Consider the following 23,627-nt stretch of genomic DNA (forward strand, 5'->3'; position numbering starts at 1 on the left):
TGCCTATAAAAAATTGTTATTGAGATAATGGTGTAAAATGTATAAAGATATACCGGAAGAGATGCAAAACAGTATAGACTCGGCCTCCTCTCCGCAATATAAGGAAATGGTCTAGTGCCTTTCAATTGTCTTTGTTCCGCGTCCCTACATTTCGGCAGTTGTGACTCTAATGTCGCGTGAATACAGTCGATCAGCACGTGTTCCATGTTCATAAACACAGGCAAACAGGTTCATTTAAACCATGCCAGATGTCCTTTCGAACTAAATTTTGTACAAAGACCTGCACCATCAAAGTGTTACACCCAGAACGAGGAGCTTTCTCACACAACGTACAGGAGGACGCAAAATGTCCGAAGAAACAATACATGATGAAAAGGAGCCATTAGTGGCATCACCATCCAAACCGTTAGGAAACCTTTTCCAAGAGACTGATCTCCCATATTCCACGTGGCAAGGATAACAAATCTACGCGCTTACCGTGTGCCACATGTTCAAGAATTGCTTCCGACGGACCACGAGAAACGTGTTGAGTTTACTATAAGGTTTAAAGATTTAGTTACTCAAAATCCTGGAATTCTTAACTTCACTTGCATTACAGAAGAAGCATAGTTTATCTAAGAGGAACGTAAACTCTCAAAACACTCGTATATGGGCAGCAGAAAACACTCATTCTGAACATGAAGACCCTTTGCATCCACAGTGTGGTGTATCTCGTAGACCAATCATAGATCATATTTTCTTAAAACAAACAGTTATCACGTAAGTCTACCTGGATATATCTAACGAGTTTGTAAATTAGTTATGGATGATGAACTAACTAATGGATATTACCAGTAAGACGGTGCAAGAAATTGAAAATTGTTTAGGAGACAGAATGATCTAAAAAGACATTTGGCGACACAAACCTCCCATCTAACGCCGTCCGCCTTTTTCTTAAGGCCTATTGAAGGGAAAAGTGTGTAAAAATAAACCCTGTACAATCGAACAACTCAAAGACGTTATACACCAAAACATTCAAGCCGTTGGCACTTTGAGAATACTAGGGACGTTCAATATATAAGTTTCCCTGTGATATAAAATATTTTATAAAGTAATGCCATTAAAAAGAAGCACATTGTTGACAAACGCCATCCTTCGCCTACAAGGATTCGTTATCAGACGTGAAGGCGCATGCGCTCAAGGGCGAAAAGTAAATGCTTGTTCGGAAAACGCGGGCTCGCGTCATAAGGAGTTCAGAAGCATGGATGCTAAGGGCGTTCTGCTTATGGACTTTTTGGAACGAGGAAGAACAATTAATGCTGACCGTTATTGTCAAACATTGGATAAACTGAAAAACGCAATTCGACATAAGCGACCAGGTATCCTGTCAGCTGGTGTCATTCTTCTTGACGATAACGCTTGGCCCCACTCAGCAGTGCAAACACAACACAAAAGTGAAGAATTGGAGCGGGAACAGCTGCCCCACACTCCATACAGCCCCGATTTAGCGCAGAGTGATTTCCATCTTTTTCCGATGCTAAAGTCTGAATTGCAAGGTTACCGTTTCGAAACAGATGAAGAAGTGAAGCGTAATGTGAGAATAGTGCTCAATAGCCAGAGGCCTGATTTTCTTGCAAAGGGTATGGACAAATTGGTGCAACGGTGGGACAAATGCCTGAATCTCTATGGGGATTATGTGGAGAAGTGAGGAAGGATCCTCCTACACATGTATGTATAGTTTTCTAATGTATCTTAAAAATATATTTTTTTACAGTATAGGGAAACTTATATATTGAACGACCCACGTATGTTAATAAATTTGAAGAAACTCATTCAAGTGTGCTTCGATGTGAAAGGAGACAATTTTCTGTATTGGTTATAAGCAGGTCCTGTTTTGCCACATTGAAGGTAAGTGTATTTAAATTTCCAAGTCACTGTATCAATAACATGCTTTTATTATAAGCAATAGTTTGGAACATGTATCGAGAGAATCACTCTGTACACGTAAGCACGTGAAGATGTTACAAAATAACATGCAAGATAAGTGTCCGTTTCCAAACATCACATGTAAGTCATTAAAAGCAGCAACCAAACGAGATCTTACGTATCTTTCGTGAGGTTTGAAATCCGAATTAAAGACGAAAGTGCCTATGGAAAGCTCACCATTACAGAAATGGCGACTGTAGCCGTCCTACGACCTGCTGAGCAAACTAATAAACAAGCGACAAATGTCATCACAAGAGTGCAACAGCGTGTTCTTCAGGTTCCCTTTACCGCCTTTTCCTCTACTTTATAGGATGCATTAAATGCATTGATAATGTAATCCACAACTGCCCTTGATCAAATTGATTACGTGAATGAAATACTTTACCTGCTACGACTGTTGCGTTTCGTTCGTTTCTTGTCATTACAGGACCACCGCTGTCTCCCTGAAAGAAAAAGTAGGTGTAATTTAAATTCGTCATGACTTCACACATTTAAATATAAGCAGCAATGCATAAGTGGCTCTAACAGTTTCCCACAAATGTATTAAATATGTGAAATGATAAAGTTCTGGAAAGGAAAAAAATTATGATAATAATTGTCATTGCCTGATCTTTTCAATTGACACTATCGAGTTAATAGAAAAAAATAGTAAGTACGCCAAAAGTTATTTTTATCAAAATATAAATTTGATTTCTAATTACGGAATTCTTCAATAAATAAAATATCATTAGGTAACAATGGAATAAAACGTAAGTAATAATAAATATGTATATACATCCTATATACATCTGCGTGTGTGTGTATTTGTGTTACTCGTGTGTTTGTGAGCACGCCTGTGGATTTAGTTTTAAAATATGACATTAACTTTCTCTAACTTTATCTCAACGGATTTTATTCGAATCCCGATTAGTCAATAGTGTATCCATGCTTTTACCATTATCGTCTTTCCGTCCTCGTAGAACCTTCAGAAATGATGAGTAGATAGAATTTAACTTATTCTTTATTAAATTACCATTTGCAATATATATAATGTGTGTTTTGAAAGTGAATCTCAATACAGACGGAGACGTGAGAATAGGTATAATGCTTTTCGGTGAATTTTCTCGATGAAGTAAAAGCTGCATTAAAGATAAAGTATTTCTATATAATATCGTTGTCAGCTATCCAGATGTTACAGCAACACTATCTTAAAAACTGCCAACCTTGTTGTTTAGTTTTTAATGTAGTTTAAAAAGCAAAATGTATATGTTGTAGTTACCTTCGTAGTGGAATCAGACTCTTACATTTCTGTGTAGATGAAGGTATGTCAATATATTGAATATTTTCCACATTTTCAAAACTCAATGTAATTTTTCAGCTTATGGAATGAAACTCATAAGAACGTATGTAGAAGAGAATAGAACTCCTGATTCGAGCAGAAACTTGGCAATAGAAGCTTCCAAATATGCGGCGACAGGAATGGGGAAAGAGAAAAATGATCGATAGAACTGGCATACATTTAGACATTTTCAGCTCAAGTGAGATATCTGGGAGCAGTGGTTTTTTCTTGCATTTGAGGAAAATTAGCCAGCCCATTTTCAGATAGCAAACAAAAAACTGTCGGCTCTATCAAATTTTCTGCTGGGAGACAAATATATTGAGAAAGAATACTAACAAAATTGATAGCTATAAATGATTTAAGAATAAAATAGAAGTACAAACAAATACGTAGTGTTCCCTAAAATTCAATGTGCGAATCTGGAGAGACCTAAGGAAAGTGGTAGGCTTAACTTGTATATCTCAGCCGAGGAATATCTTTCAGTTGTGATGAAGTTGAAAGCACTTCATTTCATGTTTTCATGGACAACTTTTGAATTTAATCGATTGTTAAGAATATTGACTTTATTGCATTAATGACAATGTTGACCTTATTGCAGCAAAAAGTTGTTAATGCATGCTTATGTCCAATTTTCTCCTCTATAATTTCGGAGTCTGAATATTTCCCCGTAAAGCACTGTGTCCGACTTATGTTCATTATCAAAGTTTTCGAGATTTTCGAGACTTTCACTTGGCAGATTTTTGTGGACTTCTCGTATGTTATCAATTGTTTTTTTTTTCTTCTAAGAATTTTGAAACATTTGTCGATTTGGTTGCAATTACTTCCGATCTCTACCTTATCTTGCCCTTAATACAGTTAACATCTGCGAAGTTCCAACTTGGTACTTTGTACTTTATTACACCAGTGCAATATGCATAGCACAAGTTAATCAGCTACTAAGCAATGACGGAAGCAATGTAAACCAAAAACGTAATTTTAATAATGCATGTTGCTCTCACGTTTCAATAACGTAATTCCAACTAACCTGGCAAGTATCAACATAAGTGTCCAAAGCACAGAAGCATGACTCGTCCAGTTCGTCGTCCGTGTATTGAAACTTCCAAAGGCAAAAGCGTCTGTCCTTGGCGAGGATTTTCGCCTTCTGCAGCAAATCACTGACAGTTTTACTGTCTTTCTCCACGTAACCCCATCCAACAATTTCCACGTGTTTGTCAGATATATTCAGATCTGAAATTGGGAGTCAAAAAAATATTTTATCAAAGGCAATTTGAAATTTGAGAAATATTCTGAAGCTAACAAACTATATAATTTCATAATCTTAAAAAGATTATATCAATACATTATATTTAAACATTATCACGTAAATACTAAATATTAGACTTTGTCTCTGGAGTCCGTGAACCAAGGCCGCGTATACCGGTGGAGAAGCGGAGAAAGCGAGTGGGCGAAGCTAAGTTGTTTGTTACAAAAAGAGTTGAAATCTACACGTTAGTCCAGAACTATAATAGGATCTTTTACAGTTCAGGTCGAACTAATCAACATTTTGTTGAATCATGTTATTGACACAAGAAGTGAGTGATCCATCCTTAGTCATTCTTTGTGGACTAATTTAGTGGAAAAAGTTACATACATACGGATACAAAAAAACACCGGATGAAAGTTTGGTTGCTTTCTCTGGAAGTCCCAGACAAACGAGGTTATGGAAGTCGTAGTGTGGAACTTGAAATTAAGAATGTCTTATCTTAAGTAGCATGAAGCTAAAATTAGCTTCAAAGATAATGAATAATTTTATACTTTGGAAGGACTCCTGAACATAAAGAAATGAATTCTTTAAATATAGATATAGTATGGTATGTCAAAGGATCCTGGCCTCCCCAATGGCGCAATGGTAGCGTCGTCGCCTTGTAATCAAGGTGTCCCGAGTTCGATACCCGGTGGAGGCACTTAGAGGTTCGGATTCCACTGTAAACTGTAGGTCCAGTCCCCATTAGCCTTCCTGTGCATAAAGTGGAAATAAAACACCAAATCAATCAAAAAGTCAAAAGGATCCAAAGACAGGATGATGAGTGGTTGAACCCTGAGCTCTGAGGCTCACATAAAGAAGATGGCAACTGAAAATATATTGAATGATTCCTAAAAATATGGTAGTGTGAAGTGTTGCTACACTATTTAGAGATATTGTCTGAAAGACCAGGGACCATGGAAACCGATGAATAAAAATAATGTTAAATATTTATGAACCAGTTCACCGTGCTGAATATCCAGTACAGCCTTCCAAGAGAAAGGTTTCATTGATTGATTTCCTATATTATACTTTGCTTCTTGTGCCACTTTTGGCTAATTTACGAAGATGGGAATAAGTGATGGCATGATGAATTTGATGAATGGACACTGGCACAAATACATGCCCAGGTCGGGATTCAAACCCGGTATTTCTGGCGACGTAGCGCGATGTGCCACTAGGGCCGGCAGTATCGAAAAACGAATTATATCTGTGGAAGACTTGGAATATCATACAACCATCCGTATCACCTTACCTGAATCCTTTACTGGTTGTCGACAAGCCTGATATAAGCGTAATACTATGTTTAGATTTTAGGCAGCTCAATGCTACAATAGTAGTACCAAAACGTTCAGTCCACCCATTCATTCGTTCTGGTGAAATAGTTATATTTACCTTATTTTATAGGATATTATTATTATCGGATTGAAGATGTTTATAGCTGTAGCCGGAGTTAATTTTGAATATGATTTGAAGAAAACTTTGCACTATCTGCATTAAGACAGCTTGCATTAATATTCTCTTCAACGATAATTCAAAGGTTCGCAATATTTTACAAATTTTGGACCTCTCTTCAGGATATCCACAGATTCCGTCGAAACCTGAGTGCAGAAAATATACTGCTATTTCTTACAAAGGTTGGGAGAATGAATTTTTGAAGGTGCCCTGTGGCTTGTCTAATGCTGTCTCAACTTTGGTTTCTGTAATGCATAAAGTTTTCGGCCCTGAGACAGAAAAATATTAAACAGACATTTCTTGGTTGCTGAACAATTACGTGCCAGAAGTTAAAGGATGTGTTCCTTTGGAATGATTATTTAAGAGGCCAGTGCCAAATAAAATATTGGACCATTTCATCTGGTTCCTTAACGAAGCAGACTCACAAATTACCAATTGGAACCAAAAGTTTTTTTCTCGCTAAGACCCGTGAGAGAAGAAATTGTGAAAAATGCAAGGACATGCGCTTGAACTGCGTGAAAATGGCTTATTGTTAGTGAGAAATGACAAACTTAGCTCTAAAAAGACTAGAAGTATAGCTAAACCTTTCTAGGTAGGGCCTTCCATTGCCACTGACGTTCGGAATAACATTGCCATGCTGATGCATTCCAAGATCAAGCAAAATATGGATCGAGTAAACTTCGATAATCTTAGCGTATTTCAGTACTCCCCCGGCGGAAAAGTGAATACTAAGGAATACCAATGAGTGTTAAGTGTAAAAAAATAAATCAGGAAATTTTATTTGGATTGGTATATTTGATTTAAAACCTCTTCAAAAATTTTTACAAGGGGAGGGGCATTTGTAATGATCCTGCGAGAACAACACCATTATTTACTTTCTAAGTGTTATTTATTTTATATTTATTCAATGTTAATTGCTAATTCTGCTAACATTATTTGTGTTAACTATCGAATGTGGCATATGTTAATCAAATGATAATTGTGTCATGAACTCTGTTTATCAGTATTAACATGATAGGCTGATAGGCTATGTTATTTCGTTAATATGGCACCTCAAAGTCGCATGCGCAATATTTGTCTTATATTTGCTCCTATTAAAGTTTACAGCACGTGTAATTTTGAAATATAATATTTATTTGCCTTTTATATCTGGAGCACGTAGTTCCAATAAATCTTGCTTGGTTACGTGCTGCACGCAGTTCAACCTACTGCCGTAGAGATGTCAATGCATGTTCCCGCGCTGTTCCACGTAATTCGCGTGAACGGCGCTAGAGCCGATAGTGCGGACCAAAGCTATATAAACGGCCGCTTAGCCCTTGCTATCTCTAACTCTTTCAGTGGTTTGTGATCGGTTAGTTCACATAAACTCTCCAGCCTAACCATTACCAGTGCGTAGTTAGAGATCGGTTAGTTTATCGAACTCTCCAGCATAAGTATTCCCTATTTTGGGGGAGCAGGAAAAGGTTTTATATGTTCTTGCCTTGACTCATCTCACCCTACAGGTTGATAGGTGCCGGGCTTGCCCCGAGTTAATATCTTCCTGGAGATGAGGCCTACTCGAAAAGGTTTTATAGAAAAACTTTCCTGGGTTGGCTTTTAGGTCTGCTCACGCACTATAAACCAGCGGTTCTCCGGCTTTCGTTGGAATCGGGTTACTAGGCAACCGCTGATAAGGTTTACCGTTGTGAATTTCGTTAACTTTAAAGCTGGGCATAAACGGAACGGTAATTGTAAGTACAGGTGTTGCGATTACAGCTAAAACCCCGCCGCAAGGTGCTGGACTCCGTTTGGCTGTTTACGACAAGGGAAGGGATGTAGCTTTGACTGTACAATATGACATCCCCACGTAGCGTTGCCAAGTAAGGCCGGCAGTTACAGAAGTCGACGCGAGTAGAGAACTGCACTTTCTTAAGTCTTTTTGGAGCTGAGGTTACGACTTCCAAAGGACAGCCACGACAGAGTTCCTGTTCCTCAACCTACGGAAATGATTACCATTAGGTGTAACAATTACCCCAATTGTGTGGTGTAGTGTGTTGGATCTAGTGAGTGTAATATCCTGCACGAGCGGGTGCTTAACTTACAACGTTTATAGTTTCTATTGGACAAGTGTATCCCATAAAGGTCATTAAAACTTCATTACCCTTCATCCGAACCCTTAGTGTAAAACGGTCTTATCTCTCGACTGAAGAAAAAGTTAGCATAATGGGTAAAACTTTGCAGTAAGCTATTTGACTGTGAAACGTTGATGCTCCTGGTTAAACATTGCAAAGTTTATTGGTCCCAATTAAAAAGGCCGGTCAAACTGTTGCAACTGTTCCTGACTAACCAAAGCAGGGTTGGTGTGGTATTTAAAAAAAGCGAGACCTTCTTTAAAAGAACACCCAAATTCGGATCTCACTTTGTGCCTCCACAAGGTTTTCAGAGTAGCAACTATTGATTAGAAGGTGAGAGCGTCACATCCGCACCATCAATGAGGTGGTATGCTTGTACTAGTATTCTGCCAGAGTTGAAATAAAAATGGTTATCGGACGGCTACATCTGTTCGGCCTTGTTTGGAAATTCATAACTTATGACAATCTTAGATGACTGATTTATTAATTAACTTTTCAATTTGTGTGGGTGAAACTTTCTTCATTAACTGTCATCCTCACAATAATTAAATATCATTCCACAATTTTATATTTTCTGTATTGGGTTGTTAGCTTCCTAGATAATGGCCCTACAGGTAATGTTTATTTCATTTAGCATTAAAAGTTCTATATTCTGCAATCTCACCTGCCATCCTCTTATATGAAGGATTTGATTTAATCTAATTTTTGGTATTTTCCGTCTCCTCTTTAACACTTTTAACTAATAATGACGATGAGGATGAGTGATGATATGATCAAATTGGTGAAGGGACACTCCTCACAAGAAACACTCATGGCCAGTTCGGGACTCGAACTCAGGACCCCTGGCTTCATAGAGCACTGTGCCAACCACTCCTCCACGGAGGTATGGTTGTTACACGAATGTGTAAATAAAATAATATACTAATGTTGATAAAGATTGTTACACATATGACTTACGTATTACCTTTTGAGGGTAAGCATATCGGCATTATCTTGTCCGTGAAGTTGATTGGCGTTTGAAGTTTAACGAGAATGATATCGTTCTTGTAGTGATTATGCATCACTAAAGGGCTCCCGATCATTATGATGTCTGAGATGTTTCTAATTAATATACTGCTTCTAGATGCTAATCTATTCCCTCTGCCCGGCGTCGTCCCATTTTTAGAGTCAATCAATGGTTGTTTTTTGGAGATTTTCTTTCTGCTGACCTCGCCTAGTACAACGTCCCAGCCTTCGAAGCCTCTGAAAAAAAGAGAAAATGCATCCATGCAAACCAGAAAAAACAACAGTTCACACACACACACATACACAAGGTGACACTTGGCAAAAACTAACAAAATTTTCCTAGAATTTAAAAGACATCAAAACTAACAAATCTTAATAATGTTTCGACGATTAGGACCCACGAGCCTCTGAAAAACTAGGGTTTCTATCCTGCATGTATTGAACCATGCGGTATAGATTTATGGTTTCCACTGTAATTTATTTTTCCTGTAGGAAATTGAGAATTTACTGTAAGACATAATAATGTATTAGTTGTCCTATGGACTGTGAAGACTTCTAGACAAAATGTTTGAAAACCTATTCTAATGCTAAAACATAAAATAGGAAGTCCAACTTAATACATGGATTTTGATACATGAATAAGGGAGATGAACCAAAGGCTTCAACTTCAAGGTATTTCTGTTGGAAATGACATGATGCTCTCTCTCTCTCTCTCTCTTTTTGAGTGTGTAATCCAAACAAAATAATAGTAGTGGCAACCACGAATGAGTGGTTACATAGCAAAGAAATGGCATTTTCCATGGCTAATGTCCTAGAAACAAGGTATTATCGCGTAAAACGTTGCCAAGGGAAATTTTTTGTCTTGATGCTCTGTTCTCTAAACGTTTGTCTTGTTTGTGTGTGTGCGTGCAGTGTGATGGCTACTTCATAGATTCTACAATGTAAAAATTCTGCAGTTATTAAGAAGCAAAGAAACTTTATTATTATTAGCAGCATTTAACCAGTCTTAATTCATGTGGGATTACAAGTAATGCAAATCTCACCTTCAACTTAGTTCCAAATTCCGCCACTCGCACACCCTGCAGCAGGAGAAGTTATATAAGAAACTTGGAAGTGTCAAAACCTCACTTGGCTGCTGTATAGTAACCTCAAATGTCGTAATTCAGTAAACCTTGGTTACGGGTTTCTGTGTTTGTGTGTGTGTTTGTGGTTACTATACCCATTTGGACCATCTCTCATTCATACTATATGTGTTGTAAACATGCATAAAACACAGCCAATAGTCACATTCCACCACAAGGGTTTGTTATTTACCGGAATTTGTACCTGAATGTGATGTAACTTCGAATTGATTTGTAACTTATTTAAACTCAATATATACTATAGGAATTATGGGAACAGTAGTTGACCAAGAAAATTTAATTTCATGGAAAATGTACAGTCAGGTATTTATGGCTTACAACATAGAACTTCAGATATGCAAGTAGGTGTTTTCAGACTAGCAGCATATTTTGCATGTAATAGATTTTTTTTCTTTTGGATACTTAACTACTTTAGAAATGATGAAACCATTACACTGGGGAACAGTGAAATTGCGGCACAGTGTTTGAGAGCTAATTTAGGGCGATTTCATGCTGCTGAATAATGATATAATAATACATTTCCTGAATTGGCTCTAATTTATGAAATAAATGCAACTAAACCAAAATGGCGGAAACATAAGACATACATATAAATGAACTTCCAACAACAATTTAATATTTCTTTTTGTGATTACAATAATTATTATAAAAATAAATTTATATAGGCCTATGATCATAATAATTAAGAAAATATGTACCCAATGAAGTAACAAACTATGTGAAACGTTTTCTATATGATTTCCTGCTGTATTGCTTTTTAGGACAATCCCTCTGTAAGCTCCAACAGTAGTCGGCCATCATGTGGCGATCCCACCGTCCCTGGTACCTTTCTTCCATTATCCTTATATCTTGATGGAACCTTTCTCCCTGTTCTTCACTAAAATCACCAAGGTTCTCAGGAATCTGTCAATGTAGCTATGTAGAAAATGTACCTTCACACTGATTTTAGCTCCCAATTTCTAAAAAAATGTCAACATATTTCCAACTATATCGCGGTAGTTTTCTGCTCTGTGGATTCCCCCAAAAGTTTTTGACGACGGACACAAAGCTCAGCCAGGCCTCAGATTCGATGTAAGACATGTAAAATTGGCATCATTTATAAGTGTACGAATTTGTGGTCCGTCAAAGATTCCTGCCTTCAATTTTTCAATACTTAGTCGTGGAAAAGTGTGGTATATATATTTCAAGCAATCAACACTTGTATCTAAGGCCTTGACAAACTGTTTTATCAACCCAAGTTTAATATGCAATGGCGGAAGGATGATTTTGTCCCTATCTATAAGCGGTTCATGAATGATATTAGCTTTTCCCACTGTAATATTTTCCCTTGGGGGCCAAACTTTTATCGTCCAATGCTTTTCTCTAGCACGACTATCCCACAAACATAGGAGATATATTGCCTAGCAATGCTTCATAAGTTGCCTAGCAACAATTTAAAAATATATTAATAAGTTTCTTAATGGGAATTTATCAAATTTTGATATTACAGAGAAAAGCGTGGAGTAATTTTACCTCCTACATTTTCCATGGTGTGTTTATTTTTTAAACTGGAGTCAATTCAACTGAACCAATCATACAATTGGCAATCACAGCTGTTTTGTGTGCTGAAACTGTTATTAAACTTTATGCCACAAAATGAAATCTTTTTTTTGTTCCCCAGTGTTATCAAAGTACAAAACTGTGCAAATTCAACGTTCAAATTTCATTGTGAAATATTTATTCGTAGAAGTAACGCGCATAATTTTAAAGAAAGGGAAAATAAAGGAATGTAAATAAGAATTATACAATTTTGGCTATTACATATAAACAATATTTGATGTCAGCAATATTGTAATAAAGCAGTTGCGTTACCTCTTCTTTATGTCGTCCAAATCGAGGAATTTCTCGAAGATCTCCCCGAAGCAGTGGAGCGCCGTGAGGACGTATCTGTCGTTGATCAAGGAAGAACCGCAGACAACGGAGTCGTTTCTTCTCAAGGCTCCCAGCCACGGGGGGTAATCGAGGGCAGGAGTCCCCCCGATCACTCGACCCTTCTTCTGCTTAATCCTCTTGCCACAATCTACCAAAGGAGGAACAGTAGCAATGATTATCCATTACGTACTAATTGGAATGTTATTAGCTAATACTTGAAACAAAAAATCAAAATGGCATTTGGATTTGGATTTGTCTTTATTTGAATTATTTTCCACAGCATATCAATACATAATGAAAGTAGTACCGCTACATTATAAATAATAGTATGAAGAAAATATATATCGTTCTCACAAAATGACATTAAATTGGGTTTACTGAACACTACTAACGTTTTGGATCAAATATTTATTACTACTCGTAAAATAACATCCAAATAGTCATTGGCGGCGTCAACTATGGGTCACCGGTCACCGGTCCATTTTATGGCACAACCTGTCAAAATGTAATTGGAAAAAGTCGTGATATAAATATGCTGATAATATGAAGAAAATTATGAATATGGTAGAAAGCCTTGTAGGATTCAAATCCACGATGTATGGATTCGCAGCATAACTACCCCTACACCATGAAGACCTCAAACTAAAATATCTAAATCATATTGAATGCAACGTTTGATTTGATTTGAGTTTCGTCATTTAGCGTCGCTTTTCTGCAACTCTCGGTTAATCGGGACAATGAATATGAGTGATGTTATGATGAAATTGACGAACGGACATTCACAACGAACAATTCTGAGAAAGTTAGGATTCAAACGCGAGACCTTGCCAACGTAGCGCGCTGTGCTAATCACGCCGCCAAGGATGTTGGCTTATTGAGTCATTTGAACTTTAAAGGTTTTTACTCCCAATTGCTTTTATAATATATTCGTGTTTAGGTCGAATAACAACAATGTAAATATCAAAACAAGTTTTGCTTTGACGATAGAGTGTAGTCCTCAAAATCGGATCACTTTCAAATTAAACACACACAAAATTGAAAGTAGTCATTCTTTTCGACACGAACTGAACAACGTCCTACAGTTACATCATTTAGCATCATTTGCATATTAATAAAGTTACATATTGAAAACTAAAGGAACTACAAAATATTTTCTTGTTTGTAAAAATGTCCTGCAAACCGGATCACGTGTCCTTGAAAGCGCATCATAGGGTAGTAGCTGAAATATAACTGCAGTCCAAAATTTCACTAGCACCTTTCACAACACAAAAGACCTTGCACTACTGAATACACTATTCACTACACAAAACATTTTTCACTACACAACACGCTTCCCACAAATGAATGTCTTTTTTACCTTGTGCTCCAACACATTGATCACGCTGAGTACCGCATGCAAGAAATCCAATCGCCGATAAAACTGTAATTTAAATCTGAGTGTAACCGGTCACAAAATTTACACTTGTCGTTACCTTGACTTTCCTCTAACGATTCGTCATCGGAACTGGTCCAGCTATCAGTTAAAGAAATGCCGTCTCACTTTTCCTGTAATGTAATGTTCTGTCGCCGCTTAGATTTTAGCAGAACTTCTAGACCTTTAGATGCTGCTGCAAGGTCTCGTAATTCTCTCACATTATTGGGCGATGTGACATGGGCGTCTTTCCTCTCTTGTTGTTTTCTCTTTCGTGCTAGTGTTGGTGCCTTTTTTGGTTAGGGTAGGATGTTTGAAAATTGTGAGGTGGTGAACCGTTTCATGGAATTATTATGTTCAGTAGAGTTGGTCATAGAAAATGGAGTTGCTGTACCCGAGGACAGCCCTTTACGTTTTTTAGTTTCAAAGTGTTATGTCTCTTCGTAAAATCATAGTACCAATTCGTTCCTGCAGTACCTTTTTCTCTCTTGAACGTATGTTTTAAGTTATTGAGTTCCGCATATTCAAAAGCAGCTTTTCTCACTAGTTTTCTGGTAAGCCCAAAACCTCATTTAGAAAGATAAATTAACCGATCCGCCAACTCTTTTTCTTGTTCTTTGACCAGAGTTGGTAGATGACCATGATCCTTCACTTCCTCTGAAGAAATTCGTCGTTGTAGTGTTGTATAAGGAACACCGTACAAACCAACAGCCATTCGGAGCGACAGGCCTTCATCCTTGCATGCACGTATTGCCTCAGCCATTGCAACTTCACACCACTGCTCTTTAGTCCTAGGGTCGTGTGGTTTGCTCTTTCTCCTTGCCACGGTTGCCTGCAAATTGTAAGAAAACAATACCGTAGTGTGCTCAAAATTATTACACTGTTATTTTCAATATCTGTCTATTGTATTTGAATTCCATTAATGTTATTATTTCTATTAACGACTCTGATCTGTTTACATATTGTGCTATTTTGTGGTGGTCCGATTTGCACTACTTTTTATTATCCGATTTAAATGATTAGCTTACGAACTGCAAAATACCACCTACACGAGCAACAGCAACAATGACCATGAAAAGGTCAATTACATCGTATTTGTGTAGTATTCCTCCTATTTAAAAAGGTAAAAAAAGGTAAAGTGTTCCCCTGTGCATAGCACCACGCCATGAAGGCGTATAGGGGGTGTGAGGGTAACACCCCACACTTTCTTGATCCGGTCGTGAGTGGGGGTGATGTGATCAGCATCACGCCCCTGACCGCCTTTACCTCCCAGGGTTTCTCCCAGGTACCCATGTTATTCGACGCTGGGTGGGCGCCGGGGACGCTTCCACCGTTAGAAAAGTTCCCGGATTTGAACCGGCCAGGGATCGAACCCGGGACCTTGAGCATGGTAGTCAGACGCGTTACCAATTTATGACACACAAATATCAGCCCCTATTACGACAATGCTTACCTTATGAGCTTAAGCAAGAACTGAAGAAATAAAGGAAAATAGCAGCAATATCAGTAAACGCACTCAATGGCTCACGTCAACGGTATGTTTCGATTCGCTTTGTCACAATGAGTACAGAGTGAACACTGAACCCGTCCGCTACTGTCTGCACGAGGCATGAGGTCACTCAGTGAGAATGGTAAAATGCATCACCACGCCATATGTTCAGCGCTGGAGACAGTAAACCTTAGGGCGATTCTGTTTACAGGCTAATCCGATTTTGAGGACTCCACTCTATGGCCCGCTCAATTCTTTAAAAATCTTGCATTACAGAAAGTCTTACGCCATCATTGAAGACATGATTCATTTACCTGACATTTCCATGTAACTATTGCTTGAAAAAGGGGCTCCCCGATGGAGCAGTGGTAGCCTTTAAATCAATGGTTCCCGGATTCGGTACCCGGTGGAGGCACACAGTGGTCAGGATTCAACTTTAATCTGTAGGTCCAGTCTCGATTAGCCTTACTTTCCATAAAATGGACTTAAAACATCAAATCAACCAACCATATTGTTTCAAAAGATAAGGTTTCATGAAACAGGTGTAACGACCCTTCGTGGTCTCCATATTTAGCGATCCTGCGTGATCGCCATATTCTATAATATACAGGGTGTATATAAACATGTGTCAGAAACCTTAGGGATTTATTCGTGACATCAAAACATAACAAAAAGTTCATATGAATATGGGTCCGCAAATCCTTCGCTAGGGAGGTATGAAAGGAATTCCCTGTAGTGACTCCTTGTGTAATGTACCTCAAATGTGCATTTGTACTCACTAATTGTGTACAGTTGAGCAGGGCAATTTTTTTTTATTTTTTGTCTGATTGTCGTTTGTTCTGTTTTACAGTAACTTCCATCACAACACATCACAACGCCTCAGTGTCTGAAGTGACGGATATGTACAACATGTACGGCCTAGTAAATGGGAATGCGGACGCAGCATGTCAACGTTATGCTGAACGTTACCCTGGGAGGCAGTTACCTTGTGCACTAACGTTTCTACGACTACACCAACGCTTACGAGAGACAGGCACATTTGAGAAGAGAGTTGCAGATGGTGGTAGAACATGCTATGTACGAACGCCTGAGTTTGAAGAACGGGTTCTTCGGACTGTGGATGAAACTCCATTAACCAGTACAAGGACAATTGCGAGAAGGGAAGGCGTTAATCACATGACGATCTGGAATATTCTGCATGAAAATCTTCTGTAGCCTTATCACCTTCAACGGCTGCAAGGATTTAATTAGGCAGACTTTCAGCCACGAATAAATTTCTGTGTTTCTGCAGTTCTTAGCATGTACTCGTACCTTATTCACTGATGCGGCTGGCTTTTTACGTGATGGGATCTTCAGTTATCATAACAATCACATCTGGCCTTATGCAAACCCTCATGCAGTGCGACAAGACAAAACATCAACAGAGGTTCAGCCTCAACGTGTGGGGTGGAATCATTCATGATCATCTCATTGGCCCCTACTTCTTTCTGTAGCATCTGACTGGACAAACGTATCTCAGACATGAGTTGCTGCATTTACTTCATGATGTACCTCTAGACGTCATCCAAATAATGTGGTTTTGCACGATGGTGGTCCACCGCATTTTTCACGGATAGTTCGCCAGTTTCTGGATAACCAGTTTCCGAACAGATGGATTGGTCGCGGGGGATCTATTTCATGGCCTGCCCGATCGCCAGATTAAACCCAATGGATTTTTTTCCTTCAGGGACATTTAAAATTCTTGGTGTATTGAACTCCCGTACCCAATGTCGATGTTCTGAGGGAGCGTATCCAACATGGATTTGACCAAATATGGAACACACCAGGAGTTTTCCACAAGGTACGGCAAAGTATGGAACGCAGGCTCAGGGGATGCATGGAAGCAGGTCGTACTCACTTCGAGCAATTTTTTTAAATGGCAATGTGTTTGGTAAATGTATCATTTTTGTGCCATTAATATTAAATCCTTTCATACATGTAAATGTGTTTGGTCAATGTCTCATTCTTGTGGCATGAATATTATTTCCTTTCATACCTCCCTAATGAAGGATTTTCGGACCCATGTTCATATGAACTTTCAAGAATAAATCCCTAAAGCTTCTGACACATGTTTTTATACACCCTGTATAATTATTAATGCTTGCGAAATGCCCTGCGAGGGGTGTAAGGGGTGATTTTCCACGTAGTACACCCAACTGTCAACCTCACTTCCACGTAATACACCCTGGACTGAATTTTGCACACGAACGAGGCTCTGGCGACTGGCCCTATGGCCAGTATAATTTTGTGTGTGTTGTCCTGTTTTGTGTCCTTGTGTGTGCTGAGTGGCCCTTTACAGTCTCAGCTTTTAACGGAATTCAGAAAATCTTAAGCTTTCAAGATTTTACTTATGCAACGTTAGAGTTGTTGTTTGTAAAGATAAGGGGCTGGACCCCGTATAATGTGACGGGTAGAAAATAGCCTAAGTGCTGACGCACCTAAAATTTTGAAATCAAATACCCTGCGAGGCTTACACTTTTGGTTTATCTTTTATCTAATTTTGAGTGCATTGTTGTTAAGCATAAAACATATATTGTTGTGCATAGATTATTGTAACCTATTTAGTTTGGCACACAAGGTTTGGTTGAAGAAAGCACATGCTAAATGCCATGCGAGGCTTACGCATTCAGTTATCTTTTGTTTAATCTTATGTTCAGTAATTGTTGCTTAATATGTAACTTGCATTGTTGAATTTATTTGTCTTGTAAATTCTTTAATGTAACGTGTTTTGTTTAGCTCACAAGGTTTAATATTGTATTACCACATGCTTTTAGTAACTTTTTTATGTTAGTGGTTTTTGCAATTCAAAACATGTTAATTTATAACGCATGAGTTGCATTTCGTAAATTGAAGGGAGTTTGCAACGCTGCGGCGAGCTTAGTTCCGATCTTCTCCACCCGCCTCAGTGCTGCCACTAGACAGTATATAAACGAAGCAGCGAGGTCCGGAGCTCAGCCTCTGTTCCAAGGGACCTGGAGTGGAAACCTCACGGTGCCCAACAAAGTTCCAGACCATCGAACGTCGATATCGCCGCGGCATAGACACGCGTTCGCGCGATGTCAGTGAGGAACTTCAACCTACCCGACCCCGTCCAGGGAAATAATGGAAGACGTTCAACAACCCAATCATCCGATAGGCCAACGAGCTCAACCATTCAGGGGGGACAATTTGTATTCCCAATTCCTCCCTCTGATAGGCTATCGAGGCAACCAATGATAGATACAGAACGCCTTAGTGATTCTGAAATGCACACTATCGACAACCGGGAACCTCAGGGCACTGCATCGGAGTACGGTTACACATCAGATTCTGTTGTAAATGAAGAGAGAAGAGTATCCGCTCACACGGGAGCCATCTCCAAATCGCAAGGAGGGAAAATGCGCCCACCACGACGAGTATATTCCAGATCTTCCGAAAAGTTATTTATGAAGCCAACGGATAGAAGAGAACGTTATATGCAATCCACACAAAACAAGACCGTTGATCCCGATGGGTTTCAACTCGTACCTCCAAGAAAGACAGTTCCGGCCAGTACTGTGACTGCTGATCCACCATCAACAATTGAAACATTAAATAGATATGATGCGTTCACATCAGACCAACCGGAATTACCACCTGAAAATATGCAGATTCAAACAGAGGGAGAAAACGAAATACCTTCCGTTTCCACACCAAAACCTACCAGAGAGCCGTTGATCTATGTCTATCATCAACCGGCACCTCATAATTTTGTCATGAAAACTATCGAAACTACCAAGATTAACCCAAGGGTGCGTTACACAATGGATAGTATACGTTTCCAATGTACTTCATCAGATGATTTCAACAAATTGAAAACATATCTGCAAACAAACAGAGAAAGATTCGCCATAGATCAGAATCGTCAAAATCGTCCACTTCGGGTTGTCATTCGACATCTTCCTATAGATCTAGATACGAAGTTCATCATGTCGGAGCTCAATGATTATGGATTTGAAGTTATGACTGTTCACCAAATGAGCCAGCGTAACCTAAAAGGTCCCGGAAGGAAGAACATACCACTACTCTCAAGAGATCGCCAGCAGCATCAACGATCTACGATTTGGAAAGTATTAACATCTATAGGATTGAGGTCGTAGAATATCTGCCCCCAACAGTCATAAAATGCCATAAATGCCAACGTCTAGGCCACACCCAGCAACAATGTTTTACCATACCACGCTGTGTTAAATGTGATAAACCACATGAAGCATATAAATGTCAGAAGAAGAGAGATGATCCCCCCACATGTGCGAACTGTGGGGGAGAACATCCCGCAAACTTTAGAGGCTGTCGGATCTTCATTGTAATAGATCAACAACAGAGAAAACCTCAGATGATAACTGCCAGTCAACCTGTCAGAACCTCCACTACAGCTCCAGCAGCTTCAGCTCCATCTCCAGCTTCAACATCTATCAAGCCCACTGAAGCAGCACGTTATACATCTTATGCCTACAGAGCTGACCCACAGTCTCGAATGGGACAACGTCACCAACCTACAACAAATACTGGGCAAGCTGGCCAAGGTCTGCAAATACTCCTGGATCTGGCTAATACATGGAACTTTACCAAGATATGGCAACATGTATCCCGAGGACAACAAGAGATCTCCCAAGCAACCTCGGGAATGTCTATAATACCAATCATAATACAAATACTGATGGAAATGCAATCTGATGGCTGTTTTTAGTCGACACAATTTGCTTCAACCTATCAATTTGCTAATATACAATGCCGATGGCATAGCAAATCAGACACCTGAACTCACTCATCTACTTTGCAATAAAAATATAGATATTGCACTAATTAACGAGACTCACCTCAAACCACATATGAAATGGACCATCTCTCGTTATATAATTTTCCGTGAAGACCGACTCCAACAAAGAAAAGGCAGACTTCTCATATTAACAAGACAAGGAATCAACGCGGCAAGAATAGCACTACCCACATTTACATCTATTGAGGCAATTGCAATTAAGGTGCATACTACTTCAGAAGATCTGATATTAGTTGCAGCGTATCGGTCTCCAGCTACAGTACTGGATTATCAAGACGTACTACAATTGGACACACTGGGATCCAACGTTATTGTTGGAGGCGATCTTAATGCCAAGCATCCTATATGGCATTCCAGAAAATCTAACCCGTCTCGAAATACTCTACTGCAAGCACTGCCAGATACTGAATTTTCTATATTTCTTCTCCTCTGGACCCTACTTTCTACCCTAGGGGTAGAGGAACACCTGATGTCTTAGACGTACTTTTGAACAAAGGAGTAGGCATTAGTACTGCACCACATGTTGAAGACGCTCTTACCTCGGATCATCTCCCTGTTATCGCAGCTATTGCCCAGGGCATCTACTATCATAGGTTCCAGGCACTACAGGAACCCAAAACAGATTGGAACGCTTTTCGCCGGCAATCACATATAAGACTGAACCTCCATCAATCAATGAATACGGCTGAGGAGATCGATTAAGCAGTAAACAACTTTACAGAGGTTATTAAACATCTTGGAGCCGAACAACGATTACCATGTCTACTTTACCTACGCCAAACACTTCTCCAGTACTGAAAATTTTACTTTGTTTGACACGATGGGCCCGACGTCGCTGGTATAGAACTCAATCACCCCACCATCTTTACGAATGGAGGTTGCTTGCGAAAGAATTACATAATTTCCTAGTAAGAGAGCGGACCTCCTAATGGGATGAACGTCTACGAAAACTGGAACCACAAGATAGGCAATTTTGGAAGTTAGCGCGCACTCTCAATGCAAGAGCTAAGCCAACATTGAATTCCTTAAATTCTCCAGAAGGACCTATAGTGAATCCTCAGGAAATAGCGGAAACTCTTGCAGACCAATTCCAAACGCATTTCAAACTTAATGCAGAACTTAATGATCAAGAAACAAAGCAAGAGGTTCAAAATAAATACTACCAACTTCTACAACTTCCATCGACTCTTGATGCTCCACACGTAGCACATAGTGAAGTCCAATGGCTGACAAAAAAGCTAAAACCGAAAGCAGCACCTGGTCTAGATGTAATTCCACCTGCTGCACTTCAGAATCTCACAAGAAAGGGGTTTGTGTATCTTGCCAAACTTTTTACTAACATCATACGACTGGGCTATTTTCCAACACAATGCAAAATGGCAAAGATAATAGCTATTCCAAAAATGGGAAAGAATCCGCACGAGAAGACAAACTATAGGCCTATAAGTCTATTATTTCATGTTAGTAAGCTTTTCGAAAGGGTGTTGTGCCAGCGTCTCACAGTTATTATAGACGAACATCAGCTAATACCAAACCACCAATTTGGCTTTCGGAAAAATCACGGTACTACCGAACAACTTGTCAGAGTCGTTGACTATATTGCTGTTCATAACAACAGAAAGCATCGTGTCGCTGGTCTATTCCTGGACGTGCAGCAAGCATTTGATAGAGTATGGCACGGTGGACTAATGCTCAAATTACAACAACTTCCGCTACCTCAGTACTACTTAAAAATTATGATGAATTATCTGCAAAACAGAAAGTTCATAGTAACTGTGCAAGGGCAGAAATCTACTTCCAGATCTATTGAAGCAGGGGTGCCTCGAGGCTCTGTCCTTTCCCCTACGTTATACTCATTATATACGGCAGATATTCCATATCCGAAAGAAGGATTACTAGCAACATATGCAGATGATACTGCATTGTTAGTACATGCAAAATTACTGTCCACTTGCGAAAAACGAATTAACAAGTATGTGCCAGAATTAATAAAAGGGACTCAGAAATGGAAAATAAAAATAAATCCAACAAAAAGCAACACCATAGTTTTTGCATCGAGTGGAGCTAGGGAGAAAATCAAACTCCAAATATTCCAGACGCCTGTCCCTACGGTCAATAAGATAAAGTACCTAGGAATAAGCCTTGATACAAGACTGACTTTTGGCCCACATCTAGTTGAGGTGGCAAGAAGGGCAAAACAAAGAATAGGATACCTCATGCCTTTACTAAGATCACCAGCGTTGTCAATTGAAACAAGACTCCATCTGTATCAAATGATGATTAGTCCTATATTATTATATGCCGGCCCTACATGGTTACAGGCCGCTAAAACACATTTACAGAAATTGCAATATGTACAAAACAGAGCACTCAGATACATCGGACATTACCCGTTAGCGACACGTATGCAACAACTCCACGAAGACATGGACCAGCCCAGGATTGAAGATTTACTACATATTGCCCGGGATAACCTGTGGAGGCGGATTACGATGCATCCAAACCCATTAGTGCAAGCTATAGGTCAGATAAAACCCAGAGTAGAGAGGGTTTCACTTCCCCGTCCATGACTGTTTATATAAACCAGATAAATGAAATGACAATCACGTTAATGTAATGATTGTGATTGTGAATGTTCATATATATGTAGTAGTGAGTAGATTTTGGGGCTTTCTGGGAACATTGTAAATTGTACTAACGCGACAGTTGCGTTAGTTCTTGTAAAATATTGATGTAAAGAAAAGTAATTATTGTAACAGTATTGTAAATTATTGTCGATTCCAGTTAATGTTAAATAAACAATATGCTGGGATACACAAATCCTGACGTCAAATAAAAAAAAATTTGGAGCTCATCCTTCGCCGAGATGCCAAGGGCGAAGCACCTCGTCCATTACGCCCAGCACTGGTAGACCGGAGCTCCTTCCGATCCTACACCCCAGCCATGGATAGGGGGGGAACGAGAAAGAGGTTCCGAGAAGGACGACCCTCAAAATGAAGAAGAAGACGAAGAATCTACCGCAAGCGAGTCCGACAGCCAACCAGCATCGCAACCAAACAGCAAGACACGAGGTGATAAACCCGTCACCGAACCACCAGAGAAGACACGCAGGCCACACTGTATTACAATCTACAACTTGACTAGCAAGGCGATAACTGTACAATTATCTGACATCGTCGGCAACCGCACAGTCTTCAAATACACCAGAGGTTGCTGTCAAGTGCAAACATTTGACCAGCAGGAATTAACGGCTGTCCGCCAATTCCTACAGGACCGGAAGATTGGACATGCGTCCGCCGCCGCTAAGCTTAAGGTGATTATTCGCTTTCTCCCACTGGATGTCTCCCCCGAGGAGCTTCAAAAGGTTTTGACAGAATACTATGGATTTACAGTCCATAGTGTAAGCCGCCTTAATACTCCCATCCGACGTCAGAAGACGACCGCCACTCATGACCAGAGTTCCAGCGGTCAATCCTCGACCAGGCGACCATTACCACTTATGATGGTCGTCCTGCCAAAGTCCAAGGAGTCCGAACGGATTTATACGCTTGACCTCATAAGCCCCTACAAGATTCGAGTGGAGAAATACCGTTCGAAGCAGATCTTACAATGCCATGCCTGCCAGAGGGTCGGGCACGGGCAGAGGCATTGTTTCGCCCAGCCCCGTTGCGTCAAGTGCTCGGGGGCACACCGATTTTCCC

General features: G+C 39.5%; 1 protein-coding gene across 1 annotated transcript in view; it reads right to left on the reverse strand.

The window, feature by feature from the left end:
* LOC146003591 (transmembrane protease serine 4-like) overlaps positions 1 to 23,627 on the reverse strand; it is a 31,961-nt gene that overhangs the window by 1,377 nt on the left and 6,957 nt on the right. The window contains exons 4-7 of the mRNA XM_083141895.1: positions 12,130 to 12,337; positions 9,096 to 9,373; positions 4,308 to 4,510; positions 2,351 to 2,408 (exon numbers count right to left, since the gene is read on the reverse strand). Coding sequence (XP_082998021.1) covers positions 2,351 to 2,408; positions 4,308 to 4,510; positions 9,096 to 9,373; positions 12,130 to 12,337 — 747 coding nt within the window. The remainder of the gene's footprint in view (positions 1 to 2,350; positions 2,409 to 4,307; positions 4,511 to 9,095; positions 9,374 to 12,129; positions 12,338 to 23,627) is intronic.

Source organism: Lepisma saccharinum, chromosome 20 (genome assembly GCF_977018435.1).
Source record: "Lepisma saccharinum chromosome 20, izLepSacc3.1, whole genome shotgun sequence".
Classification (NCBI taxonomy): Eukaryota; Metazoa; Arthropoda; class Insecta; order Zygentoma; family Lepismatidae; genus Lepisma; species Lepisma saccharinum.